Raw genomic sequence first — 27464 nt, forward strand, 5'->3', positions numbered from 1 at the left:
CTGAAATTCTCCTTAAGCCCAAATCCTCAGTCACAATGGAATGAACGGATACAATGCTGACGCCCGCCTCATCTGCAAGTTCTCTGATCGTGATTCGACGATCCTGCATCAGCAGGGTCCTCACTTGGTCAATGACGATCTCATTTCGGGATGTTGAGGGCCTACCAGAACGTGCTTCACTTTCCACTGATGTGTGACCATCTTTGAAGCGGTTGTACCACTCTTTTATCTGTGTGGTGCCCATTGCTTCGTTCCCAAAGGCCTGTTGAATCTTGCGGATCGTTTCCACTTGGGAATCGCCAAGCTTTACACAAAATTTGATGCAGTAGCCTTGTTCAAGTTTTTCCATCATTTTGTCAAAAACGAAAATCCGACGGCACTCACTTACACTTCCTCACTCATCGGAGTCTGTCGGCGACTGACAGCTTCTGCAGGCAGGAAAATATTCACGCATACGGATTAGGATCGCGTACATACGTGCACCAAACCACATCTCCCTAGCTTCATTTGTGATTTACAATCACACACACATACACGCATGTACGAATGCACACACATACAAATTATAAATTGAAAGTCACACACACAAACACAAGTTAATATACTCACACATTCAAATCAACAGAGACAAATACATACATTCAATGCATGCCCCCCTCTCTTTCTCATTTGTGGTATACAAGGTAAAGCCAGTCCTGACCATTCTACACTCAGAAGTTAGATGAGCTCCCTTCTTTGCTTCTATAGGGTGTCGACCTGTTTAGTATCCTGAGATCTGGCAGTCAACACCCACACCAATATATTTAAATCTTTGGTATAACCTACTCTTAAAAGCTCGGGTTGGGGTTTAGGGTTCGGGTTAGATTTAGGTTTAGGGTCAGGTTTAGGGTTAGTGTTATAGTTAGGGTTAGGGTTAGGGTTAGGGTCAGAATTAGGGTTAGTGTTGACTCTAACCCTGCCTTTGAAGAGTGGGCCGTGTTAGCCCGTGGGCTGAGTTAGCCCGGATCCGTTCTCCGTTCATTCGTCTTTGTTTTGACTTTAGTTTGACTTTGACTTTGAGTCTGAGTCTGACTTTGTAGACATGATCTAGACCCTATATTAATTGATCTAGCTCGAAAACTCGAACTCAAACTTAATTTTAAATAGAAATGCCTTCCCCTTCAAGTGCGAATTTATCCACGAGCAATGGATAACAAGCCTGGAAAGCCAAAGCAAAGGCCTGTCTCACTCGCAGCACACAAATATACGCATATGGGACCATTACCACCATCACACTGACCTGTCAGAGAACTGACGAAGAAGTTTCTTTCCATCCAACACGACTGACTGTTCTCCCAGATTTTCCATCTTTTAGCATCTGATGGAAATCTATACATCTTGAATCCCTTCTCCGTTCTATTTCTGCACCCAAAGGCACAGCAACCTGTCATTTTGTCGTAAAATCGATGTAAAACACGAATGAGAACGCTGTGTACAGCGGGAACGTTAAAACTCTGACCGATATGCGTCCGATCCTGTCTGTGATGGACTCAAAATGGCTCCACGCAATCACGTGACTAGATTTTTCCGGACCCTCGATGTCGCTACTCTCTCTATAAAGGGACTCGAGTTTTCTCCCCCCAACTCGTATTGTATGGGGGAGGATTATTATTATTATTATTATTTTTTTACTCTGGTAATACCAACATGAACGTAAAGTTTGGTGGAGATTTCGCCTAACTGTTTTTTCTCCAATGAATTTCTGATGTACAAAGAAAAGCACATTTACATACAGATAATTGCCTTATTTAATATATTGGGATGCATTCAAAAATCAATTTTATTTACTACAAGCAAATACCTACCGTCACTTCGCTGATTGGAATAGTAAGAGGGGAGAGAGAGAGAGGGGTGGAGGAGCAGGAAAGGGGGGGAATGAGGAGGTGGAAGGGGGAAGAGAAAGGAGAGAGAGGCAGAAAGGAGGGAGCAGAGTGGGGAGGAGTGGGGAAAGGGAAGACGGCATGAGGTGAGAGGAAGGGAAGGCAGACGTGCGGTGGAGCATTAAACAAGATTCATACTGTCTCATCAAAATTAGTCCAAATACCGCCTGGAGACAAACACCACCCGGACACGTCCAAAAATAAATTCCTACCCAGACATAAACACTGCCCGGACACAAACTCTCGTCCGAACATAATCACCACCCTAACACGTCCGGAGACAAACACGCCCAGACATAACCAACATCCAGACACGTATGGAGATAACCACCATCCCAACATAACCACCATCCAGATATATCCAGCGACAACCACCCTCCCCTCCAGATACGGAGAGAGAGAGAGAGAGAGAGAGAGAGAGAGAGAGAGAGAGAGAGAGAGAGAGAGAGAGAGAGAGAGAGAGAGAGAGAGAGAGAGAGAGAGAGAGAGAGAGAGAGAGAGAGACAGACAGACAGACAGACAGACAGACAGACAGACAGACAGACAGACAGACAGACAGAGAGAGAGACAGAGTCGGGTGGAAGTGAGGAGGGGAAGGGAGCGTGGGGAGATTCCGGCAGATGCAACGTCCAGGTTAACAGTACACACATTGATGAATCACCCTGCCTGTGAAACACTGGGATAACAGTTTATAGCTGGGTCATGATTCAAAATCAGACGAGACAGCTTAGAGGAAGCGTGTGTACCTCTCAGATGTCCTGCCCTGATGTTAAGGAAATGTTTCTTTATTTCCTCTGCCACTGTGGATGAAGGAGGTTATGTTTTCACCTCATTCTGTCTGTCTGCTTGTTTGTCTGTCTGTCTGTCTGTGTTGAGAAAAAATCCAGATGAAACTTAGTGGATATGTTGGGGGTGTGACAAGGACAAACTGATTAGATTTTACTGAAGATCCGGATCCGGATCCGGCTACTAGAATTTATTAAGTGATTTTTCACCATTCAGAGAGAGGTCCAAAAACTATATATATATATATATATATATATATATATATATATATATATATATATATATATATATATATATATATATATATATATATATATATATATATATATATTTAACTATTTATTAGTATCGATTTAGAGGTACTCGGCACTGCCCCTTTTTCTCAATCAAACCTATCCCTACCCCTCCCACCTCACACCACCATCCACCCCACCCCGTCTACTCCCTCTGGAGCCCCACCACTTCACCGGGACAGGGAAGTTATAAATTGTGAGAAAATGACTGTGTAAAATGCCTTGTGAGGTGTATTGTTATTAAAAAAAAAGTGATCCTATTTTTTGCGATTAACCTTGGAAGCTCAGAGTTGTGGTGACACAAACAAACAAAAGTCTCATTTGCTTTTTCAGTGCCTTCAGTAAGTATTCACCCCTTGACATTTTCACATTTTGTTGTGTTGGAGCCTGAATTTAAAATGGATTCAATATAATTTTTGTCACCGATCTACACAAAATACTCCACAATAACAAAGTGAAAACATTTTTTTAGAAACTTTTACAAATATATTGAAAATGAAAATGACACACATTGTCAGGCCAGGCCAGAGTAGATATGTCACTGATTACAGGAACCATGCATACCTGCACTAACATGTTTCATGGTTGGGTTGTCAGCGACTAAACCGTGTCCCCCATCAAGTTTTCTGATGAGGAGGGTGTATGATATGGACAGACAGCAGGATTAAAAACAAAACCTGTCAAAGGATGGAGCTACTTGTGAGCCAATTGTCAAACACATCTAGTGCCCAACTGTGTCTGTGGACTTCCTCCTGCACTTGGGTTCCTTTATTTTCGGGGGTTGGTGGCAGGAAATGCACTCCAGCTACCGAAAAACTCTTCACTCCGCAAAACACGAGAAAAACGCAAATAAAATTGAAAACCCACTCTGAGGGAGTACCTCCTGTGAAACTGCCCTCCGCAGGGCAGCTCACAGGATTACAGGATTGGGGCAGAGCATTCAGGACCCCCACTCTATGATGACAGGAGGAAAACCACAGAGCAATTTTCCTGGATATGATTTCAGTAGTTTGTGCCGGGGTGGTGCTGAAGTGTCGGCCATCAGACGGCGGTCTCTTTGGGTTCACCTGAGACGACCCAATTTGGTGGGTTCCTGTAATGTCCTCTTCCAAAGAGAGGATGATCACCTGTCTCTGTGATCATCTGAGCTCAACCGTTTGAACATCAGTATTGCAGCACTCTCTGAGGTTCGGAGAGTGGATGGTGGTTCGGTCATGGCTCCTGGTTACACTTACTATTGGTCTGGTCGATCTGCTGGTTACCATGCCCAAGGAGTTGCTGTAGCTCTGTCCAAGAAGAGGACGCCAATGATAACTGAGGTAACACCGGTCAACAATCATGTTATGAGAATATGGATTCATCACTCCTTGGGTGTCATTTCCTTGGTCTCTGTATATGCTCTGACTGAGGCGAGTGATCTCACCGTGAAGGATGCATTCAATGCCCTGCTTTAGTCTGTGGTTGATCAGTGCCCCAGGCGAGATACGATTCTAGTCTTTGGGGATTTCCATGCATCGACTGAAACTGATGGGGTTGGTTATGATACATGCATTGCTCCCCATTGGTATGGAACTGTGAACCAGAACAGCACTAAGTTCCTTGACTTTGCAAGAAGTCATGGATTTCGGGTAGGCTCGTTCATTATTTCACCTCCAACCGGCTCATCGCTGGACTTGGTATTCCAACGCTGGTGCAATGGCAAAGGCAATTGACCATGTGCTCGTTGATGGTTGCTGGAGAATGATAAAGAACTGCAGGGTCGACCGGAGTTCTCAGTTCCTCAATGCCGACTACAGGCTTGCAGGAGCAACTCTGAAGTTTCAGCTTAAATCTGGGAGAATGGTACCATCCCAGTCGAGACTGGATGTGTGCAATCTCAAGGATGAGAGGGTCGCTGAGGAGTTTGCGAACAGGCTCAGTCGGGACTTGGGTGGGGGTTCTGGGTGCTTTGGGAATCCTGATGAGTTGTGGAGTGCCTTCAAGACCACCAGCCTTGACGTTGCTGGTGGATGTCTGGGAACTCACCATAGGGTAAAGAAGAATACCATTAACTGGATACCATTGACCAGCATCGCTGGACCAGGCTTAATGGCAGAGCTGAGCTGTTCAGGGAGTTGAGGTGTAAATCTGTACATGTGCTGAGGGTGGACAAGGAGGCCTATGTGCGAGGAATCTATGAGTGGGTAGAGCATCATCTGTGGTTAAGTGATTCTCGTCCTGCTTACAGGGGAATTTGTGCATTGCGTTCCTCCAAGCCCATCCCTTGGTGTAATGCAGTCAGAGCGGAGTGTGGCTGGCTCTTGACAGAGGAGTCCACAGTGAAGACCCGATGGGCCGGTTACTTTGAGCAGCTATATCAGGCTGATCTGGTGTTGGCTTAATGGTTATGGTGGTGTGGTGAATCTCAAGTGTCAATTTTCCACTCAGGCGAGGTGCATTGAAAGATAATTTTTAATACGTAATTTCTGAATGGGAACAATGATGGCAAGACATACACTGATCTCCGCTCATCGGAGCTAAAAGAACTTCCTCAATATAGAAATCGGGAAGAGGTGGGAGGGATAATTGGGGGGCTGAGGAGAGAGCAGAAAAGATGGGAGGGGATGTGCCGAAAGCACAGCTTGAACTTGTCATAGATGTTGAATCAAACAAAGTTGAGTGCAGAGCAAAGTGGAAGGATCCCCATGGAGAGAGGAGCGGGAGGGGGACATCGGACCATAGTAACCCACAACAAACTTTGGCTGGGTCAGCCAGATTAACGTCAACAAGTTTTTCTTTTCAAGACAGGGGAAAGTGCTTGATGTAAACCAGAGGGTGCTCCTTATCTCCCCGGGCAGAAATAAAAAACTGCACAAGCAGGCAGAGGTTCTGAAGAGCTAATCGCGTTGAATCTCAACAGGCTAACTGTGGGCAGGCTACAAATCCGAACAGACTAACCACGAGCAGACTACAAATACAATTTATTAAATGGCATTGCGTTAAATAACATATAATCAAGGTTGACCGGAGTTCATACAACATCTCCAAGTCATGGGTGCAATTCCTTTCACAGATGCATGTCAACACAAATGGCAAACATATTGATGAGATAGTAAGGACAGACAGAGGGCGAGCTGCATTCTCAAAACCCAGCGAGCAAGCATTTTATCACTATGGAGGTCGAAAGTCTGTCGCGGAAAAGGGAAATTTACTGGCAGTCCCTTGACTCCAGTGCAAAAATAAGACCTTATTTGAGAAAGACACTGGTGATTACATTTGATTTCAAGTTCTAATAAAATGAGTTGTATCGAGATGAATTCAATTAATATTTAGTGATTAAAATATGCAGATGCATTGATGAACTGAGACTACATATGAGAGATAAACTGAAACTCCAGTTATGATGAATGCCCACATTCAAGCAGATTGATTACAAAATTACGAAAAGAGGAAGTTCACTTCTACACTCCCGCCTCTTCTGCACACTGTCCTTTCGCAAACCCACACAAATAAATTTAATCAATTGGAAATACATATGCCTGCATGAATACGTCTGTCCCTGTTTGTGGTGAGAATTTTGAGGTCACAGAGGGATTCACTTACCTTGGCAGTGATATTCACATCTCTGCTGGCTGTGAGCCAGAGGTCAATAAACATCTGGTTCAGTCCTGGGGAGTCATGAATTCACTGGTTCAAGGGGTGTGGCGCTGTCGGTACCTGTGCCTGAGGATGAAAGTCCGAATCTTCAGGTCATTGGTTTCCAGTCTTGCTCTGCGGATATGAGACTTGGACTCTGACCAGGGAAATGAGACGGAGACTACTTTCCTTTGGTACCAGGTCTCTTCAGAGAATTATTGGCTGTGTGTCCAATGATCGGTTGCTGAGAGAGACTCAAATGAGATTTGTTACCTCCAAAGTCCGTGAGCGTCAGCTGCGGCTGTCTGGACATGTGGCTCGTTTTCCTGATGCTGATCCTGCTCACCAGATTCTCTCAATGAGGGAGCCTCATGAGTGGAGGTGGCCGGTGGGCTGACCACGTGCCTCGTGCTTGCAACAGGTTTATCGACATCTCAAGGAGATGGGGATGGGCTTGGCATCTGCTTGGGGGATGGCCAGATGGAGGCCCCTGCAGTACTGGTGGAAAGTGGACGCAGCAACGCGCAACTCCGTTGCATGCTCCCATCCCTGACCTGAACTGAAATACAGAAATATCTAATTTACATAAGTATTCAACCCCCTGAGTCAATAACTCGTAGAACTGCCTTTGGCAGCAATTACAGCTTCAAGTGTTCTTGGGAAAATCTCTGTCAGCTTTACACTTCTGGATTTGGGAATTTCTTCCTTGCAGATTTGCTCAAGCCCTGTCAAATTGGATGGGTAGTGTCAGTGAATAGCAATCTTCAAGTCTTTCCACAGATTCTCAATGAGATTCAAGTCTGGTCTTTGACTGGGCCACTCCAGGAATTTCACGTTCTTGTTCTGAAGCCATCCCAGTGTTGCTTTGGCTGTATGCTTGGGGTTATTGTCCTGTCGGAACATAAATCTTTGCTGCAGTCTGAGGTCTTTTGCACTATGAAGCAGGTTCTCCTCAAGGATTTGCCTGTACTTGGCTCCATTCATTTTTCCTTCTTTCCTCACAAGTCTCCTCGTCCCTGCCACTGAAAAGCATTCCCATAGCATAAACCTGCCATCACCTTGCTTGATGGTTAGGATGGTGTTAGATGGGTGATGAGCTGTGTACTGATTCCACCAGATGTAGCACTTTGCATTGAGGACAAAGAGTTCACTTTTCCTCTCATCAGACTACAGTACATTTGCCTCATGCTCTCAAAATGTTTCACATGCTTTTTTGCAAAATCCAGAATGCTGTCATGTGCCTTTTTCACAGCAGTGGCTTCCACCTGACCACTCTCCCATAAAGCAGAGATTTTTGAAATGCTGCAGAGACTGTTGTGCTTCCACCATGTTATCGCATCTCAGCCAAGGAACTCTGTAGTTCTGTCAGCATGGTTATTGGGTTCTTGCTCACCTCTTTGACCAAGGTCCTTCTTGCACAGTTGCTCAGTTTGGTCGGATGGCCAGCTCCAGAACAAGTCTGGAGTTGTTCTATATTCTTCCCTTTTCCTGATGGTGGAGCTCACTGTGCTCTTGGGAACCTTCAACACTCTAGAAATTTATTTATACCCTTCCCGAGATCGATTCCTCCTCACAATTCTGTTGACACGGCCAAAAATGGCCTTCCCCAGGCCAAAAATGTTCGACAAATTTGACACGCCAATCCCCACCTCTAATACTTTGAAATAGATGCAATCATACAGAGGGAATTTACAAAAAATAGGTGGTTCAAATCAACCAGCTTGGAGAGGACTCATCAAGTGACTTAAGTATTCAGGCCAGCACTCCAACGAAACTGTTGAAGCAAGCACTGTGCCGCCTTGGCTTACAAACATCAGTTGATAACGAAACAGCTGGTTTGGCAAGCGATTTGCAATGTATACAGTGATATGTACATGTGAGGATCAATGATGAGCGATGTACAGTATATGGCGATTCGTGGGTATATAGCTTGATTGTACAGAAACCATTATGACCCATTCCAAGACGAGGCATTTTTCGTCGGCCAAATCAAAATGGCAGGTAAGACCCATGCGAGGTGAAGTTGGGCTGACCAAAGATATGCATTTCCTGAAGGTAAGCCTTTAGTTATCTTCAAAAGGGTGTTTAAATTTACCCAAACACACAGTTTATATTTATTCAATACCTTGGAATACCTTATTCTGCATCTAAAGTTTTGGGCCACTGGGTTTTATTGTTTTGGTATGGAGAAAGAAACACACACACACACACACTTATTATTATAGATTGCAATGAATCAGTGATGATTCCACTGGAATCTCCTTGGCCAAAAGTTTCTGAATGATCTTTCCAAGACCCCAATGTTTCTCATTTGCAGCGTCTGGTGAAATCCATCAAACCAACATTTTCTGCTGTGATAGAGAGTTATGAACTCCCTCTAAGAAACGAGGAACTACCTGCAGAGGATGTCTATCCCCACAACGCTCAAGGAGTACCTGGATAATGCATCTCACCAAATGCCTCATTTTCATGAATAAGATTGTCCATTTAAGCATATTCTCTATGGTGGAGTTGGCAAGAACAATCAGATCAATTGTCCTTCATGTAAAGTTATTCATGTATGAGGGGAAGTCAAAATATTTTATGAGTGAGAAATTCACAATTTCCCAAGAAACAATTTATTGCATGCAATCATTTAGCCTCATCCGTTCCTGAAGGGACAGGACAGGGTATTATTGTGTGTGTGTGTGTGTGCGTGCGTGCGTGCGTGCGTGCGTGCGTGCGTGCGTGCGTGCGTGCGTGCGTGCGTGTGTGTGTGTGTGTGTGTGTGTGTATACGTTGGTTGATATATATATATATATATATATATATATATATATATATATATATATATATATATATATATATATATATATATATATCTCTCTCTCTCTCTCTCTCTCTCTCTCTCTCTCTCTCTCTCTCTCTCTCTCTCTCTCTCTCTCTCTCTCTCTCTCTCTCTTTCTCTCTCTCTGGGGGAAAAATAATTATATGAATGTACTCTCAATGATAATTGTTGCTGGTGCTTTATAAATTTAATTTTTATGCTATAAGTGGAATTGGCTATCAGTTATGCTTCGTTTTACGCAAGCGTCTTTTGACCTCAATGTTGATAAAAGGAATGTCTTGCTCTGGAACAAAGTGATCTGGTTGATAACACCAACTTTTGCCATGATTATGTCATTCGCTTTTCACCTAGTAGGCACGTATTGCAGTTGCAGTTATTTTTCCTGATGCTTTTCAGCCCCCTCCACTCTCACAAAAGCATAAATGCCAGGAAATGTAATCTTAGCTTAGTGCAAATCATTGTGGATGTTTACCATCTCAGTGATTTGAACGCCATGGTACCATATGAATAAAAATTATCTGATCAAATGTACTTTCCGTTGTGGACAGTGAATTAATTGTTTCAAACAAATTGAGGAACAGGATTTACATCGAGTTGGTTTCCAACAAAATTCGACAACATCTGTCTGTCTCTATCTCTCTCTGTCTTTGTCTCTCTGTTGCCGTCTGTCTCTGTCTCTGTCTGTCTCTATCTGTCTGTCTATCTCTGTCTGTCTGTCTATCTCTGTCTGTCTCTCTCTGTTGCTGTCTGTCTATCTCGGTCTGTCTTTCTGTCTCTGTCTGTCTGTCTATCTCTCTCTGTCGCTATCTGTCTGTCTGTCTATCTCTGTCTTTGTCACTGTCTATCTCTCTCTCTCTCTCTCTCTCTCTCTCTCTCTCTCTCTCTCTCTCTCTCTCTCTCTCTCTCTCTCTCTCTCTCTCTCTCTCTCTCTCTCTCTCTCTCTCTCTCTCTCTCTCTCTCTCTCTCTCTCTCTCTCTCCCCCGCTGCTGGTGGTTTGGTTTCTGGGTGTTTTGTCATGGCCGTCATTGGCTCCTGCTCTGTGCTGTGGTGAGATCCTAGTGCTTTTTTTCCTCCCCCCTTCTATCTACCTCTTCCCCCTTTTTCTCCCCAAAGTGATTTTGGGGGTTGTCTGTGTCTTCTCTATCCCTTGTATCCTTAAGAGAGAGAGCGAGAGCCGGCCTATTTTGGCGTGGCCTACCTGTTTGATGAGGCCTTGTAAACTTGGTCTTACTTTTCCTTTTTTCTTTGCTTGCAGTGCACTTTCCTTAGTTTTTAGTGATTGTTTTTTGTGTCTTTTAGTTCCCCCTCCCCCCCCTTTTTGCTTTGTAAAGCTCGAGCAAAAGGGGGAGATAAACCGCTGATATGGTGGATACACGCACTTGGTTTGAGGATTTGACAATTTAACGAGGAAGCATGCATTGGTGTGCATTCCACCTGAAGGAATTGCCACTGAAGACATTGCTTTATCAGTTAGGAAAATAATAGGGAATCAAAATGTAAGAGCAGCATCCAAAATGAATTAGAAAATTGTTGTCTTTGTATCTGATGAAAAATTTGTTCACGATGTTGTAAGTTCAGGATTAACTACAGAGACTCGTCTCGTTATGTTGGCTTCATCAATGGATACCCCATCAATGAGAATTGTTATATCAAATGTACCCTCGTTTATAACCAATGACACACTGATGTGTATTCTGTCACGATACGGAACAGTTGTGTGAAAAATCTCGATGATTCCTCTAAGAGCTCGAGATGAACGGATTAAACATGTGATGAGTTTCTGACGCCAGGTTTATTTGGTTCTTCCCGATCGAGGTGATGACACCGGTCTAAACATTTCATTTAAAGTGACCTTGAACAAGTATGAGTACCAAATGTATGCAACTTCAGCTTCGTTAACATGTTTTAACTGTGGAGCATTTGGACATGTGAAAAGGTTTTGTCCAAAAGTATCTTGTGTAAAGTGTGGTGAAGCAGGTCATAATGACATTGACTGTGAAAAGGACATTACCCCGGTTTCAGGTGTAGAGAATAGAGCAACTCCTAATACCCAGACGCTTCCTGTTGTTTCCTCGCACAAGAAGACTCAGGGTTTTACTCCAGTTCCTCATCCTAAAGAAGTCAACATCTCAGCATTAGGAGATAATGAAATCCCCGCTGACAACCCAAATGGTTTGGCTGTTGCTGCATGTAGTATGGAGATGGAGGAGGATCTCGTTGCTGTGACAAAGAAACGAAGAGCATCCGATATTAGTAGTTCCAACACTTCCGTAAAAAAGGTAGTTTTGGACGAAGGTTGTGAAGTTGAGGATGCAGCTCAATGTGTTACTTAGGATTCTCCAAGCTGCATTGATACTCGGGAGAATGTTTTTGGATTGAGTAATGAAGAAAAGGATTTTCAAGGATTACTGTGCAACACTGAGAATTTGACGAGTAAAGCATCAGGTGAGGCTGATGTTGATGGAAAGCTCATTAGCAAGTCGTCACCAGCACTTCCTGCTGAGAATGAGCAGAATGGAGATGCTTCAGTCCTTACTTCCCCTTCATTGATACAAAATCCCATTCATTATCCTGGTTATTCAACTGAGCCAGTGAACACCAGCCCTCAAGAGCAAGAAACCGAGGTTACTGCTCCCGTTGAACATACTGAGTACCAGAGTAGAGTTGAGGAACGTTCTGGCAAATCTTTAGAGTTGCCAGGACCTGAAATAATGACTGCTCAGACTGATTTATATGACCCAGGTGGTGCCGGGTCTGATTTTTCAGAATCAAATGATAAAGCTGAGGTGACTGAGTTGGCTCAATCTTCATCATATCAGTCATACATAGCCCCACAACTTATTCTTGCCTTTCTGAATGAAACTTATCGACATCGAAATGTGATCATTAAAGATCACTTTCCTGATTTATTTTCATTTGTTCAAGCCGCAAAAGACATCATTAGGAAGCCTGCTGAATTCAAGTAGACAAAGTCACAGTTTCATCGTCTTCGAAAGGTTGTTACAAAAGCGGGGACGGAAATTTCTCAGCAACTGCTCAAGCCTTTGGATAAACCATGAAAAAGATCATCTTTGGAACTTTAAATATGAATGGCGGTGGAGCAAGTCACAACCCCCAGATTCAAGTGAAAAGTTTGTTTGTAAACATATCGATGTACTTTTACTCCAGGAAACGCACATAACTGAAGATGTGGAGTATGATAAGGGACAGTGCTTCTTTAGTAATTTGTCTTCTTCTTCTGCTGGTGTGGCCTTTTTATTCAAACCTGGGCTAGTACCTGAATCATGCCACTTCCAAGAGGTTATCAAAGGCCGATTCATCTCTCTGGAACTGGTCATTAATAATTTCCATTTTACACTATTCAATGTGTATGCGCCTAGTGAGAGTATAGAACGAAGAGCCTTCTTTTTGTCTTTAATCAGACACTCGCTCAATTGATCTCAATGATTGTATTTGCATGGGGGGTGATTTTAATTGTACCTTAGAACCTCTTTTAGATAGGAATACAGCAGAACCTCACCCTGAATCCTATGCCGGTTTGTCAATTTTTTTTCAGCAATAGGTTTGTTAGATGCATGGAGGCTATGTCACCCCCAACGAATCTCAATATACGTGGGGACGTTGGGCTAACGTGAAAGCATCCTTTGCTAGACTTGACCAGTGCTACATAAACTCTCAATTCAGGACTGCAGTTTTCTCTCCGGTTCACTTTCCATCCTTATTTTCCGATCATCATTTAGTTACCATGGGCCTCTTTTTCCCTCAACCCTCACATAAAAGTACGTACTGGAAATTCAACACCAATCTTCTTGAAGATACTTCGTTTAAAAAAGGCTTCTATACCTTTTGGGCTATCCAACTCTCAAAAAAAGCCCGTTTTTCTTCATTAGAGTTATGGTGGGACAACACAAAAGCACAGATCAGAGTGTTTTGTCAGCAGTTTGCTTCAAATGTCACCAATGTTAATAATACAACAATGGCTCTGTTAGAAGCTGATATCATACAGTTAGAGAGTAAAGTGGCCAGATGTGGAAACAGGAGGGACCAAATGATATTAGTTGAAAAAAGGACCCAATTGAGAGAACTGACACAAGAAAAAGTAGCAGGGATGTTAATCAGATTAAGGATAAATAACATCAAGGTTTTAGATACTCCCAGCAAATCCTTTTTCCAAATGGATTTTGTCAATAAATCAAAAAAGACCGTTTTTTCTTTGCTTGACTCAAGAGGAAGCATTGTTGTTAACTCCTGTGATGTGCGGTTGTGCATTAGAGATTTCTTTTCAAAAATGTATGCAAAACATACTGTTTGTGAGCAAACTATGGAACTTTTAACTTCTCACTTTCCTTCCATCACTGAGCCCCAGCGTCTGAGCTTGGACTCACCGATCACATTACCTGAGCTAATGCAGGCCCTTGCTGGATTGAACTCGGGGAAAGCGCCTGGAATTGACGGTTTACCGGCAGAGTTTTTCTTGGCGTTTTGGGACCTTTTGGGCCCTGAGTTACTGAATGTCCTGGAATCATCTTTGATAAATGGAAAACTGCCTCTAAGTTTTAGAAGAGCGGTGGTGTCTCTTCGACCAAAGAATGGAGACTTACGGCAGATAAAGAACTGGCGACCAGTCTCAGTATTATGTACAGACGACAAAATATTGTCAAAAGTGTTGGCCAGTCGGTTGAAGATGGTAATTGGTGATCTTGTTAACTCTGATCAGAACTACTGTATCCCGAACAGATCAATTTATGATAATATTTTTTTGATCAGAGATTTGCTGCAGTGTGATTCCATCGAAAAAGAATTTGGGATAATATTCCTTGACTTAGAAAAGGCATTTGATAGTGTTGATCACATGTTTTTGCATCATGTGTTGGAAGCATGTGGTCTTGGTACCAATTTTAGGGCCTATGTATCCTTAATGTACAGCAACATATTTAGTATTTTTAAAATTAATAATGAGCTCGTCTCTCCTATACTAGTACAGAGAGGGGTGAGGCAAGGGTGCCCTGTTTCTGGTTTATTATTCTCCTTGGTTATAGAACCACTTCTAATTCTATTCAGGAAAAATCTTTCAGGAGTAACTGTATCCACAGGGATTCCTTCGACAGTTGTATCAGCTTATGCAGATGATGTCACTGTGGTCATTAAGAATGACAATGACATGTCTGCATTTGTTAAGTGTTTAAATCTCTTTTGCTTGGCATCTTCAATGAACTGTAATTGGAACAAGAGTAAAGCCTTATGGGTTCCCAGTCTTAAAAACAATCTACTGGGGACATGGATAGTACCACCAATGCATTTGCCTTCAAGGTTAAAATGGGTGGAAGAGGGAGTCAAATATCTAGGCGTGTTCCTGGGATCCCATTCTATGTCCTCAAAAATTGGGATGGGATGGTTGAACATGTTAAAAAAAGATTAGGACTATGAAAGAGAGCCCTACCCCACCTTTCCTACAGAGCTGCAGGAGATATATATATATATATATATATATATATATATATATATATATATATATATATATATATATATATATATATATGAGTGGTATATATATATATATATGGAGATATATATATATATATATATATATATATATATATATATAGGAGATATATATATATATATATATATATATATATATATGGTGGTGGAATGAGGAAGTACAGGAAAGTATAAGGGAAGAAGGGGTTGGCTAAAAAGAAGTAGGATAGTCAGAGAGATGAAGAAAGTCGGCAGGAGTATAAGGAGTGGCGTCGAAAAGCAAAAGAGAGGTGGCAAAGGCCAAGGAAAAGGCATATGACGAGCTGTATGAGAAGCTGGATACAAAAGAAGGGGAAAAGGATTTATACCGATTGGCAAGACAGAGGGACCGAGCTGGGAAGGATGTGCTGCAGGTTCGGAGTGATAAAGGACGCAAATGGGAATGTGCTGACGGCGAGGAGAGTGTGTTGAGAAGGTGGATGGAGTACTTTGAGGAGCTGATGAATGAAGAAAATGAGAGAGAGAGAGAAGGTTGGAAGAGGTGGAGATAGTGAATCTGGAAGTGGGGTGGATCAGTAAGGATGAAGTGAGGACTGCTATGAAGAAGATGAAAAGTGGAAAGGCGGTTGGCCCAGATGGTATACCAGTGGAGGCATGGAAGTGCTTAGGAGAGATGGCAGTGGGGTTGTTAACCAGATTGTTTAATAAAGTCTTGGAAAGTGAGAGGATGCCGGAGGAGTGGAGATTAAGTGTACTGATTCCGATTTTCAAGAATAAAGGGTGATGTGCAGAGCTGTGGAAATTACAGAGGGATAAAGTTGTTAAGCCACACCATGAAGTTGTGGGAAAGAGTAGTGGAAGCTCGGTTGAGAGGAGAGGTGACGATCTGTGAGCAGCAATATGGGTTTATGCCAGGAAAGAGCACCACTGATGCGATGTTTGCTTTGAGAATGTTGATGGAGAAGTATAGGGAAGGCCAGAAAGAGTTACATTGTGTGTTTGTGGATTTAGAGAAAGCTTATGATAGGGTGCCAAGAGAGGAGTTGTGGCATTGTATGAGGAAGTCGGGAGTGGTGGAGAAGTATGTGAGGATCGTGCAGGATATGTATGAGGACAGTGTGACAGCGGTGAGGTGTGCGGTAGGAGTGACGGACCGGTTTAGGGTTGAAGTGGGATTGCACCAAGGATCGACTCTGAGCCCTTTCCTGTTTGCAATGGTGGTGGACAGGTTGACGGACGAGATCGGACTGGAGTCTCCATGGACCATGATGTTCGCGGATGACATCGTGATCTGTGGGGAGAGTAGGGAGCAGGCTGAGTCGAGCCTTGAGAGGTGGAGGTACGCACTGGAGAGAAGGGGAATGTTAGTCAGTAGGAGAAAGACGGAGTACATGTGCGTAAATGAGAGGGAGGGTGGTGGTATGGTGCAGTTGCAAGGAGTTGAGCTGGGGAAGGTGGATTGGTTTAAATACTTGGGATCAACTGTCCAAAGTAACGGAGAGTGTGGGAGAGAAGTGAAAAAGAGAGTGCAGGCAGGATGGAGTGGGTGGAGAAGAGTTGCAGGAGTGATTTGTGACAGAAGGGTAGCTGCAAGAGTGAAGGGGAAAGTATACAAGACGGTAGTGAGACCAGCTATGTTGTATGGTTTGGAGGCGGTGGCACTAACAAAAGACAGGAAGCGGAGCTGGAGGTGGCAGAGTTAAAGATGCTGCGATTCTCGTTGGGAGTGACGAGGATGGACAGGATAAGAAATGAGTGTATTAGAGGGACAGCGCAGGTAGGACGGTTTGGAGACAAAGTGAGAGAGGCGAGATTGAGATGGTTTGGACATGTGCACAGGAGGGAAACAGAGTATATCGGGAGAAGGATGTTGAAGATGGAGCCGCCAGGCAGGAGGAGAAGAGGAAGGCCAAAGAAGAGGTTCATGGATGCGGTGAGGGGGCGGACATGCGGGTGGTTGGAGTGTCAATGGAAGATGTGGAGGATAGAGCAAAATGGAGACAGTTGGTCCGCTGTGGCGACCCCTAGTGGGAGCAAGCCGAAAGAGGAAGAAGAAGAAGATATATATATATATATATATATATATATATATATATATATATATATATATATATATATATATATATATATATATATATATATATATATATATATATATATAATTTTATATTGTTTTGTAATAAAAAAGATTCTCTCTCTCTCTCTCTCTCTCTCTCTCTCTCTCTCTCTCTCTCTCTCTCTCTCTCTCTCTCTCTCTCTCTCTCTCTCTCTCTCTCTCTCTCTCTCTCTCTCTCTCTCTCTCTCTCTCTCTCTCTCTCTCTCTCTCTCTCTCTCTTTCTCTTTCTCTTTCTCTTTCTCTTTCTCTTTCTCTTTCTCTTTCTCTTTCTCTTTCTCTTTCTCTTTCTCTTTCTCTTTCTCTTTCTCTCTCTCTTTCTCTCTCTCCTTCTCTCTCTTCTCTCTCTTCTCTCTCTTCTCTCTCTTCTCTCTCTTCTCTCTCTTCTCTCTCTTCTCTCTCTTCTCTCTCTTCTCTCTTTTCTCTCTTTTCTCTCTTTTCTCTCTTTTCTCTCTCTCTCGCCCTCTCTCGCCCACTGCTGGTCATTGGTGTGTCGTGCATGGGTGGGGCGTCATGGCGGCTCCGTGTGTGCAGCTGTGAGTACTGTGTTGTTCCTATCCCCATTTCGTTTCCCTCTGTGTCACTGCATGTGTTTTTTTGGAGTTTTTTTTCCCTGTTTCCCTTCTTGCTGACACGAGAGAGAGAGAAGGAGAGCGCGCATGGTAGGTGCTTTGTGGGTTCTCCTTGAAACCTTTGGTTTCCGGGCCTACGTTTTCATCTGCCTTGTTTTCATAGGCCTGCCGTTTATCGGTGGTTTAGCTTCTTCCTGATACTTTCATTTGACCCCACTTGCTGGTTGCTTGTGACGGTTTCCCTTTGTTAAACTTCTCTTATTTTGCTTTAAGCTATGGCAAACGGACGTTTGCACAACAGTGTGTACGAGTTACTTACTCAGAAGAATGGAATGAAAATTACTCCACCTGATGGAGTTAGTGTTGAGAACGTGGTGATGGCTCTCAGAGAGTTCGTAGGAATTGAGAATGTTCTCGCAGCTTCGTTAATGAGCCAACGTGTCGTTGTTATCTTGCCAAAACGAAGTTTTTGCAAGATATGTTAGTCAGCTTGTATGTTTTTTTTTTATCTTGCCAAAACGAAGTTTTGCAAGATATGTAAATTAGCTTGTATGTTTTTTTTTATTTTTTTTTTATTTTTATTTTTTTGTCTGTAATCACGTATAAAAAATTCTGCAGAGCACAGTTATCATCGGAAATTTTTGTAACTTCGCATATCAGAGGCCTATAGAGGTCCCTTTCAGTGCACAAAATTTTGAAGGTCAAGGTCAAAGGTCAAGGTCACTTTGTCGCAAATCAGGGGAGTCGACGAAACCCTTATTTTTTGAGTAATTTTGATCGGATCGCCTTCACACTTCATGGCAATATAGTTCATGGTCTGGCGCTCAGCTGATTAATTTTTGGTGGCGATTGGCCTTGACCTTTATGGTTAGCGCCTGAAGTCAAACATATTTGACCCCAAGGTCAAATTTTCAAGTTTTAGGAACCATATCGTGTAGTACCTCAAATTGAACACCTCGATGAGTGCTTTCAAGATATGTCAAGCTTGAGACATTATGACGTCATTTGGTGACGTTTTGAGGCAAAAGCATATTTTTCATGGTGACTCTGTAGAACGATTCTCATCGGAATCTCTCGTATGCAGATATTCCTCAAGGAGTCGCTCCTGGTGGATAGCAGCTCTGTTCACCTCAGTGTGACCTTAAAGAAGTCACACATGGTCACCTTTTGGCAAGATACGGGTCACCCTGCTGGTGACATTGGTTTATTTTCTTGTCGGAGGAGCGACACGTGGCTCAGGCAGTCGAAACCGGTCTATCCGTACTGCCGGACGTCTTTGTAAATGTTAGTTATATCGATATGATGGCGGTAAAATTAACACTGTCCAACATCCCGCCCTTCTTCTCAAGTGAGGAGATTGTAGCTGCATTACGCGTTTTTGGCACAGTTGTGTCACGAATTTCAATGATTCCACTTCATCTGCGCTCTGACGCTTCGGTTCGCCACATCATGCCGTTCCAACGTCATTGCTATATCATTCTAAAAAACATCAATCGCTCAATGCAGTCATGACTTTAAAAAATAAAAACCGCAACTACCAGATTTACATTGCAACAGAGACCACAACTTGTTTTATCTGTGGTGAATCAGGACATTTAAAAAAAAAGCTGGCCCCAAGAATATATTAAGTGGCATATGTGGTGTGGTCGAACCCATTGAGACCAATAGTGGTATATCTAGAGTTGCACACGTTGGTGACGCTTCAAACTCAAACAATCTGCCTGGGTCGTCTAAAGTGGAGGTAATCCCCCCCTCCCCCCACCCTCGCAGATAACTAAAGCTTCACCGTTGTTCCTTCAAAAAGGAAACATAAATTCAAGCATCTAAATGATAACAATAGTCTCGATGTGACGGTGAGCTGTGCAAAAAAGATGGCGCCGGCTGCCGCAAACAATGACTCGTGTTTAGAAGCAACAATAGATGCTCTTTTTAAAACGAAAAATCGATTTGAGGTCCTTGCTCCAAAGGATGATGACTTTTTTGTCTGTGGGGTTGGTGAACATGAGCAGGGAATTGGTTTTGTGCATCAGGAAGCACACCTGACCACTCCCATAGTCACAAGCACCTTGGATATTAACACCGAATCCACTCTACTCCCCCTCTCTGTAAAGACCAACAGTGAAGCGTGTATAATTTCTGAGTCACCAATAACTCCAAACCTGGTTGAATCAGGGTGCAAAGCTTCAACTAGTGAAGTACCAGGTTTATGTCAAGTGGAATATAATGCTTCTTCCATTAGTATACTTCCTCCTTCCCGTCCTCTTCACCCTCCTAATCCTCCTCCTCCCTCCACTCTTCCTCCTCCGACTCCTCCTCCTCCTTTGGAAGCGGAATGTGAGGGTTCCCTTATTAAACCATCAGCTCCATCTTTGGAGCATAACGTTAATGTAATGGACACCAATCGGCACTCGGATTATGATTCGGACGGGGCCTCATCACTTGGTTCTTGTGGCAGTGCTGAAGCATGGAATGATCCAGTTTCCCAAGATTCGGAGAATGTTACCAGTGTTCCACCTGCCGATATCATAAAGTTTCTTCATGACACCTTTCGCAAGAAACATGTTAAAATGAAAGACTTTATCCCCTGACTTGTCCAGCTTTATAATCTCTGCAAAGCTTTTGCTCCTCAAAGCCGGACAACCTGACGTGACGGAATCGCAAGTGTATCGACTCCAGAAATGCATCCTTAAAGCAAATAATGAGCTGCAGACATAGACAGACTGAGTTTTTTTGACACACCCAAATTCTATGTTAGCCTATAGCTTTCTCAATAGCGAGTTTAAATATTAATGGGGGATGCTCCTCCATCCGTAAAGTAGAAGTTAAACAGTTTGTTGAGACAAATCACATTGATGTTTTGCTTTTGCAAGAAACAAGATGCAGCTCCTCTTGCGAATGGCAAAGCATAATGAGGGGAAAATGGTTTTTTAGTAGTCTGGAACACCCAAGGGCTGGGGTGGCTGTTTATATACAACCTTCCTTTTGCAGTCCCAGTGTTGTTTTTAATGAGATTATCAAAGGATATTTGATTTCACTCACCTTCACACACAATGGCTTTAAACACACCGTACTGAATGTCTACGCACCTAGCGATAGCACAGAGAGACTCGCCTTTTACACACACTTAGAAACGTCTCTTGTACACATTGATTTTGATGGACTTGTCTGCTTGGGTGGAGATTTTAACTGCACGATGAACCCCACCATTGATCGTAATGGAGAGGAGCCGCACCCAGCAAGCACAGCGCCTTTGTTGAGAGCCTTGTCCAAGTTTTCCCTGGTCGATGTGTGGAGAATCCGCAATCTTTCTCTCCACCAATACACGTGGAGTCGGTGTTAAAAAGGCCACCTATCACTTGCAAGATTGGACCGTTTACATCAACAGTACCTTTTAAAATGTTGTGAGCAATATGAACATTATTCCGAGCAGCTTCTCAGATCATCACATGGTCGCACTTCGTATTCACCAACCAGTTCGGAATCGTGGTGCTGCCTACTGGACCTTCAACGCAAGCCTTTTGGATGACCAACTGTTTGTTGATGCCTTTGGTGTGTTCTGGAGAGCCTTGCTCCAACGCAAACCTTCCTTTCCCTGCCTTGCAAAATGGTGGGACAACGTCAAAGTGCAAACAAGATCCTTTTGCCAACAATATGGAGCCTACCACACCAAATATGACTCTGCCCTTCAATCCTTGTTTGCCAAAGAAATATTATATTTGCAGACCAACCTCTTGACTTCAAATGATGAAAGAACCAACCTCTTGCTGAAGAAGAAAAAAGCTCTTCTTGATGGACTTTGTGCAAAGCAAGCCAGAGGAGCGCTGATTCATCTCGGACTGGAGAATTTGTGTTACCTGGACACCTCCTCTAAGTTATTTTTTGGACTGGAAGCTCAAACAAAGAGAAGTCAGCAGATAACTTCAGTAAGGACAAAGGAAGGAAGGATAATGCATAATCAAAAAGATGTCAGAGCCCCACTCAAACAATACTTTACTGAACTTTATCATGCTCAGGAAATCGACAACGAAATGATAACAGTGCTGACTTCTTCCTTACCTACCTTGTCAAAATCTGCAGTTCTACAACTGGACAAGGAAGTAACTTTGGAGGAACTCCAAGCTGCTCTTCAAACTTTACCCTCGGGTAAGGCCTCTGGCCTGGATGGAATTCCTGCGGAATTTTATAAAACCTTTTGGGACCTCATCAGACCAGAACTACTTGAGGTTATAATCGACGGTCGACAATCAGGCTCACTGCCGTTAAGCTGCCAGAGGGCTGTCCTCGCCCTTATCCCCAAAAAAGGAGACCTTCAGCAACCACACAACTGGCGTCACATCTCATTACTCTGTGCAGACTACAAAATATTTTCCAAGGCCCTTGCCAACCACCTCAAAGCCATAATCGGGGAGATCACACACCCAGATCAGTCTTATTGTGTCCCGAAGAGGACAATTCATGACAGTATCTTCATTGTGCGTGAAATAATTGACATTTGTTCTCTTGAGCAAAGGAATTTCGGGTTGGTGTTCTTAGATCAAGAAAAGGCCTTTGATACCATTGATCGTTTTTTATCTTTTCTCTGTTTTAAAGGGGTTTGGTTTTGGAGAAAATTTTATCTCTCATGTGCAGTTACTGTATAACAACACTTTTAGTCTCTTAAAAGTTAACATTTTATGTCCCCCATTCCCGGCTAGTAGAGGCATTCGTCAAGGTTGCCCTCTTTCTGGCCTCCTGTACTCTTTTGCAATCGAGCCTTTCGGTTGCATGCACGTCTTCTCGGTTGCCTTCCCCAACCAATGGCAAACCCTTTCAAAGTGATTGCTTATGCAGACGATCTTTGTGCAATCGTTCGCTCGAATGAGGACGTCTCAGCCTTGGTCCGTTGCATTCATGAATTTGGTTTAGCAAGTTCCACAAAAGTGAACTGGGGAAAAAGCAGAGCTCTCCATCTTGGTCCACAGAATGGCGCCATTCCTCTGACTCTTCCCGAGCAATTTAAATGGGAAATGGATGGAATCCTTTCCTAGGCATCTTTCTTGGAACTGAAAACTTCATTTTTAAAAAATGGGAATCTCTAATATTTAAAACTGAGAGACGTTTACGAAAATGGAAGGGCTTACTTTGTCAACTCTCCTATCAGGGCCGAACCCATGTTATAAACAACCTTGCAGCATCAATGTTTTGGCACGTTTTTATGGCACTGCAGGCCCTGGATTTGTTTCTTTAAAAATTACAATCAATTCTTATTGACTTCTTTTGGGGAGGAAAGCATTGGCTCCAACCTGGTATGTTAAATCTGCCTGTTGCTGAAGGAGGACAGGGGCTGATCGCAATTACCAGCAAGGTGATGGCTTTTCGCCTCCTTTCGCTTCGCAGACTGCTGTACACAGATGTCTCGTGGAAAGTCTTGGCTCACTGCCTGCTTTGGCGGGCGGGGAAACTCGGCTACGATCAGGAACTGTTCCTTATTGATACCAAGAAAGTTGATATAGCATCAGTCCCCCTGTTTTATAGAAGCATGCTGAAGGCATGACAGGTGGTCACCGTTCGCCGAAATAACAGTGACTACTCCCTGGAAGTGTTCTTAAATGAGCCTATCTTTTCAAACCCTATTTTTTAAGGGGTCTGCAGCAATTGTACTCTTGTGCAGAAGTTTATTGATGCTGGATGTATGAAGGTAAAATATCTCAGAACTCCTTCTCCTTATAAGTGGAAGCCAGCTGCTGACGTCGCTGTGGGAAATGGAGTGAGGTCCATTCGAGTTATTGGGAGAATCTTTTCTGTGATTCTGCGCTTTTTCAAGCAAACCAAACTGAAATGGATTCCACAGGTGGAAGCCTACCTTTCTTTATCCCAACATCCCTTCCCAGAGCTTTTGCTTCATTTTCAAGGTCTCGCCTCCTTTAAATTGATGGAAAAATCTTCTGTTTATGCTTTGTGTGTTAAAACCCTTGTTCCCAATAGACCTGCAGAACCACAAGCACATTGGGGGAGAATGCTTCAGACTACTCATTCTACTTTGATCAACTGGCATGTTATGTACAAGGCACCCACTGCCAAGCGCTCCAGAGATTTGCAGTGGCGAGTGGCACATTACATTTTACCATCCAATGTTTTATCTCATCATATATGTTCCGATAACACAGAATTGTCTCCCTTCTACGGTGCCACAGAAACTCTTTTTCACATTTTTATCGATTGCTCAAGTTTGGCCCCCCTTTTTACAGTCTTATCCAGGGACTCGGCCTAACTTTTACTTGTTGTCGTTTTGTTTATGGTTTTAGTATCTTCCACCAGCGTAAATACGAGTGCCTGTTTGCAAATTCTTTGTCCTCTGAAGCGAAACTTATTATATACCTGTCAAGGAAACGCAAAATTCAAGATTTTTGCGATTCTGTTTCCGATGTTATTTACCTCTTTAAAGCCTTGGTCACAGCACACGTACACCTTGAAATTCATTCCAGTGATTGTACACTGTTCTCACAACAGTGGTGTGTGACTACATCCTTATGTGAACTTGTTGATGGTGTACTTACATTGAAGTTTTAATTTACCTTGTTTCTTGTCGGGCAGTGCTTGTATTGGTTTAACTTCTCTTGTCACACCATGATCCCAAGCAATCAAGAGGCCAAAAGTCAGTCTCTCTCTCTCTCTCTCTCTCTCTCTCTCTCTCTCTCTCTCTCTCTCTCTCTCTCTCTCTCTCTGTCTCTCTCTCTCTCTCTGTCTCTCTCTCTCTCTCTCTCTCTCTCTCTCCCTCTCTCCCTCTCTCACTCTCTCCCTCTCTCTCTCTCTCCCTCTCTCCCTCTCTCCCTCTCTCCCTCTCTCCCTCTCTCCCTCTCTCCCTCTCTCCCTCTCTCCCTCTCTCCCTCTCTCCCTCTCTCCCTCTCTCCCTCTCTCCCTCTCTCCCTCTCTCCCTCTCTCCCTCTCTCCGTCTCTCCATCTCAGTCTCCGCTTGTGGGGTGGCCCAAAGATATGCACACCTGCATGTAAGTTGTCTAATTTGAGTTTCCATCTCGGTCCACCTACAAACTATGATGCTGGTGTGTGACAGGTTGGGTGATTTATCCTCCACGGACGTAATGACGTGTCATATCTGTGGGGCGTACAGGCACGTGAAAAATTCCTGTCCCAACGAGGCTACGTCATCAGAAAGGCAACAACAGCAGATAAGAGGTCCTCCTCCCCCACCTATTGTAGAACGAGAAACGAGCGATCCCTCCCGTCCCCCTCCTGCTGGTGGGAAGGAAGAGAATGACCCCTCTCCCCTATCTTCTGGGAAACGAAAGGCAGTAGACCCCTCCCCCCCCCCGATCTATCGACAGGAGAGAAAAAGAACCCCCTCCCCCACCTATGGTTGCATGCGAAGAAGACCCCTCCCCCCACCTATAGAGGGGAGAGAAGAAGACTCATTTCCCCCATACAGTACAGAACAGTACAGATGAAAACATGGAGGTTTTCATAACAGTTGCTGGGAAAAAAGGTCAAAAACGTTCATGTTCAGGAGTGGCTGAGGGAAAAGAATTGCCTAATATGATCCAGGCTGTGTCGGTCTCATCAGACCTTCAAGATGAGTCAAACATAGACAATCTTGTGGTACCGGAAAGCACACGAGGATCGGTGCTAACAGTGAGTAACCCGTTTGCACCACTCGCTGATATCGACATAGACAGTGAGGTTCGTACAACTCAAGTTGACATGAGTGGATGTATTGACAGGCAGATTCTCTCCAATGAGTTTGCAGAGGAGCATGCCAATAAGAAAGAATCTGATAAGATGGGACTCCCCTTGGAGGAAACTGTTAATCCGTCCAAGGCTGAACAGATCAAGGGGGAATCTTTCCATGTAGTGGGGCAACTTAGCTAAATACAGCATAACAATTGTGCATTTTATGAGGAACACCAAATTTGGCACACTAGTAGCCTATCATATTATGAACAGATTTGGATATTGGGTTTGTATTTGGATTTGGATATCATAAGGAACTTCCTTCCTTTACAAGTTGTCAGACTTTCTAAGTTATATTGACTTTACTAGTGTGCATGGGAGGAGATTACAATTGTACCCTCAACCCTGGGCTTAACAGAAACACTCCTGAACCCCCCCACCCACCCCTCCCCCCCCCAGTGCCAGACCATTGGCACAGCTTATACTGAAATATAAACTTGGAGATATTTGGCGATCACAGAACACCCGGCAATACACATAGGTTTGTTCCTCAAAAAATCAAATCACCATGAGCTGCCTAGACAGACTGTATGAGAACCAAGGAATGGTAAATCTCAGGTCAGGTCAGGTATGGGAGCATGTGCCAGAACAGCGCGTCGCTGCGTCCACTTTCCGCTGGTACTCCAGGGCCTCCGTCTGGCCATCCCCCAGGCAGATGCCAGGCCCATCCCCATCTCCTTGAGATGATGGTCAACCTGCTGCAATCACGAGGCACGTGGTCGGCCCACTGGCCTCCTCCACTCATGAGACTCCCTCGCTGAGAGAATCTGGTGAGCAGGATCAGCATCAGGAAAACGAGCCACATGTCCATACAGCCGCAACTGACACTCACGGACTATGCAGGTAACAAATCTCATCCGAGTCTCTCTCAGCAACCGCTCGTTGGACACAAAATCCGACCAGCGATAGCCAAGGATTCTCCGAAGAGACCTGGTACCAAAGGAATAAGTCTCCGTCTCAGATCCTTGGTCAGAGTCCAAGTCTCGCATCCATAGAGCAAGACTGGAAGTACCAAGGACCTGAAGACTCGGACTTTCGTCCTCCCACACAGGTACTGGCAGCGCCACACCCCATGATCCAGTGAATCCATGACTCCCCAGGCCCGACCCAGACATCTGTTGACCTCTGACTCACAAGCAGCAGAGACATGAATATCACTGCCAAGGTAAATGAATCTCTCCACGACCTCAACATCCTCACCACAAACAGGCACAGACAGGACAGCAGCATCCAAGATGTCACCGAAAGCCTGGATCTTAGTTTTGACCCAAGAAACCCGTAATCCCAGCGGATTCGACTCCTCATTCAGCACCTCGAGGGCCCCCAAAAAGGATATCTAAAGACTCCCAAAAGATGACTGCATCATCTGAAAAATCAAGGTCCGAGATCTTGACATTCCCAAACGATCTCTCCGACATCCTCCCTAAAATCCAGTTCATACAAGTGCTGAAAAGTGTGGGGGCCAGTACACACCCCTGACGAACTCCAGTAACAACTGGAAATAAGTCAGACATGGTACCACCACACTTCACAGCACTCTCAGTACCAGAGTAGAGTTCAGACATCAGATCGATCAGTTTTGGTGGCACCCCACGAAGACCAAGAATCCTCCAGAGGACATCATAATTCACTGTATCGAACGCTTTACAGAGATCAACATAGGCTGCAAGCAGCCTCTGCCGAAACTCTCGTCTGCATTCGGTGAGGACACGAAGAGCAAGGATACGCTCAATCGTTGACCTCTTTGGTGTAAAGCCTGACTGCTCTGGAAGCTGGTGCTCAAGCAGATGGTGGCGAATCCTATCAAGAATTATCCGAGCAAAGACCTTGCCCGGCAATGAGAGCAGCGTCACCCCTCGGTAGTTGTTGCAGTCTTGGCGATCACCCTTCCCTTTCCAGAGAGGAACAACAAGGCCCCTCTTCCAATCAGTTGGGATGATGCCTGTGTTCCAGGCAGAGCACAAAACTGCATGCAACGACACAAGTGCAGCATTTCCACCAGCTGTGAGAAATTCAGCATGGATGCCACAGATCCCTGGAGCTTTGCCCCGTTTCAACCGGTTCACCGCAGCCCGTGTTTCCACAAGTGAAGGTGGACCACAGTTGATTCGAGGGTCAGCAACAGGGATTGAA

At 44.0% G+C, this 27464-nt stretch overlaps 1 protein-coding gene across 1 annotated transcript in view; it reads left to right on the forward strand.

Annotated features, from left to right (window-relative positions):
- LOC147011059 (sodium-dependent proline transporter-like) overlaps positions 1 to 9215 on the forward strand; it is a 162100-nt gene extending 152885 nt beyond the window's left edge. Inside the window, exon 13 of the mRNA XM_085860584.1 lies at positions 8931 to 9215. Coding sequence (XP_085716710.1) covers positions 8931 to 9056 — 126 coding nt within the window. The 3' untranslated portion in view covers positions 9057 to 9215. The remainder of the gene's footprint in view (positions 1 to 8930) is intronic.
- Positions 9216 to 27464: the final 18249 nt, after the last annotated feature.

This window comes from Eptatretus burgeri, chromosome 16 (assembly GCF_056783735.1).
Source record: "Eptatretus burgeri isolate ZD-2024b chromosome 16, Ebu_testis_v1, whole genome shotgun sequence".
Taxonomy (NCBI): domain Eukaryota; kingdom Metazoa; phylum Chordata; class Myxini; order Myxiniformes; family Myxinidae; genus Eptatretus; species Eptatretus burgeri.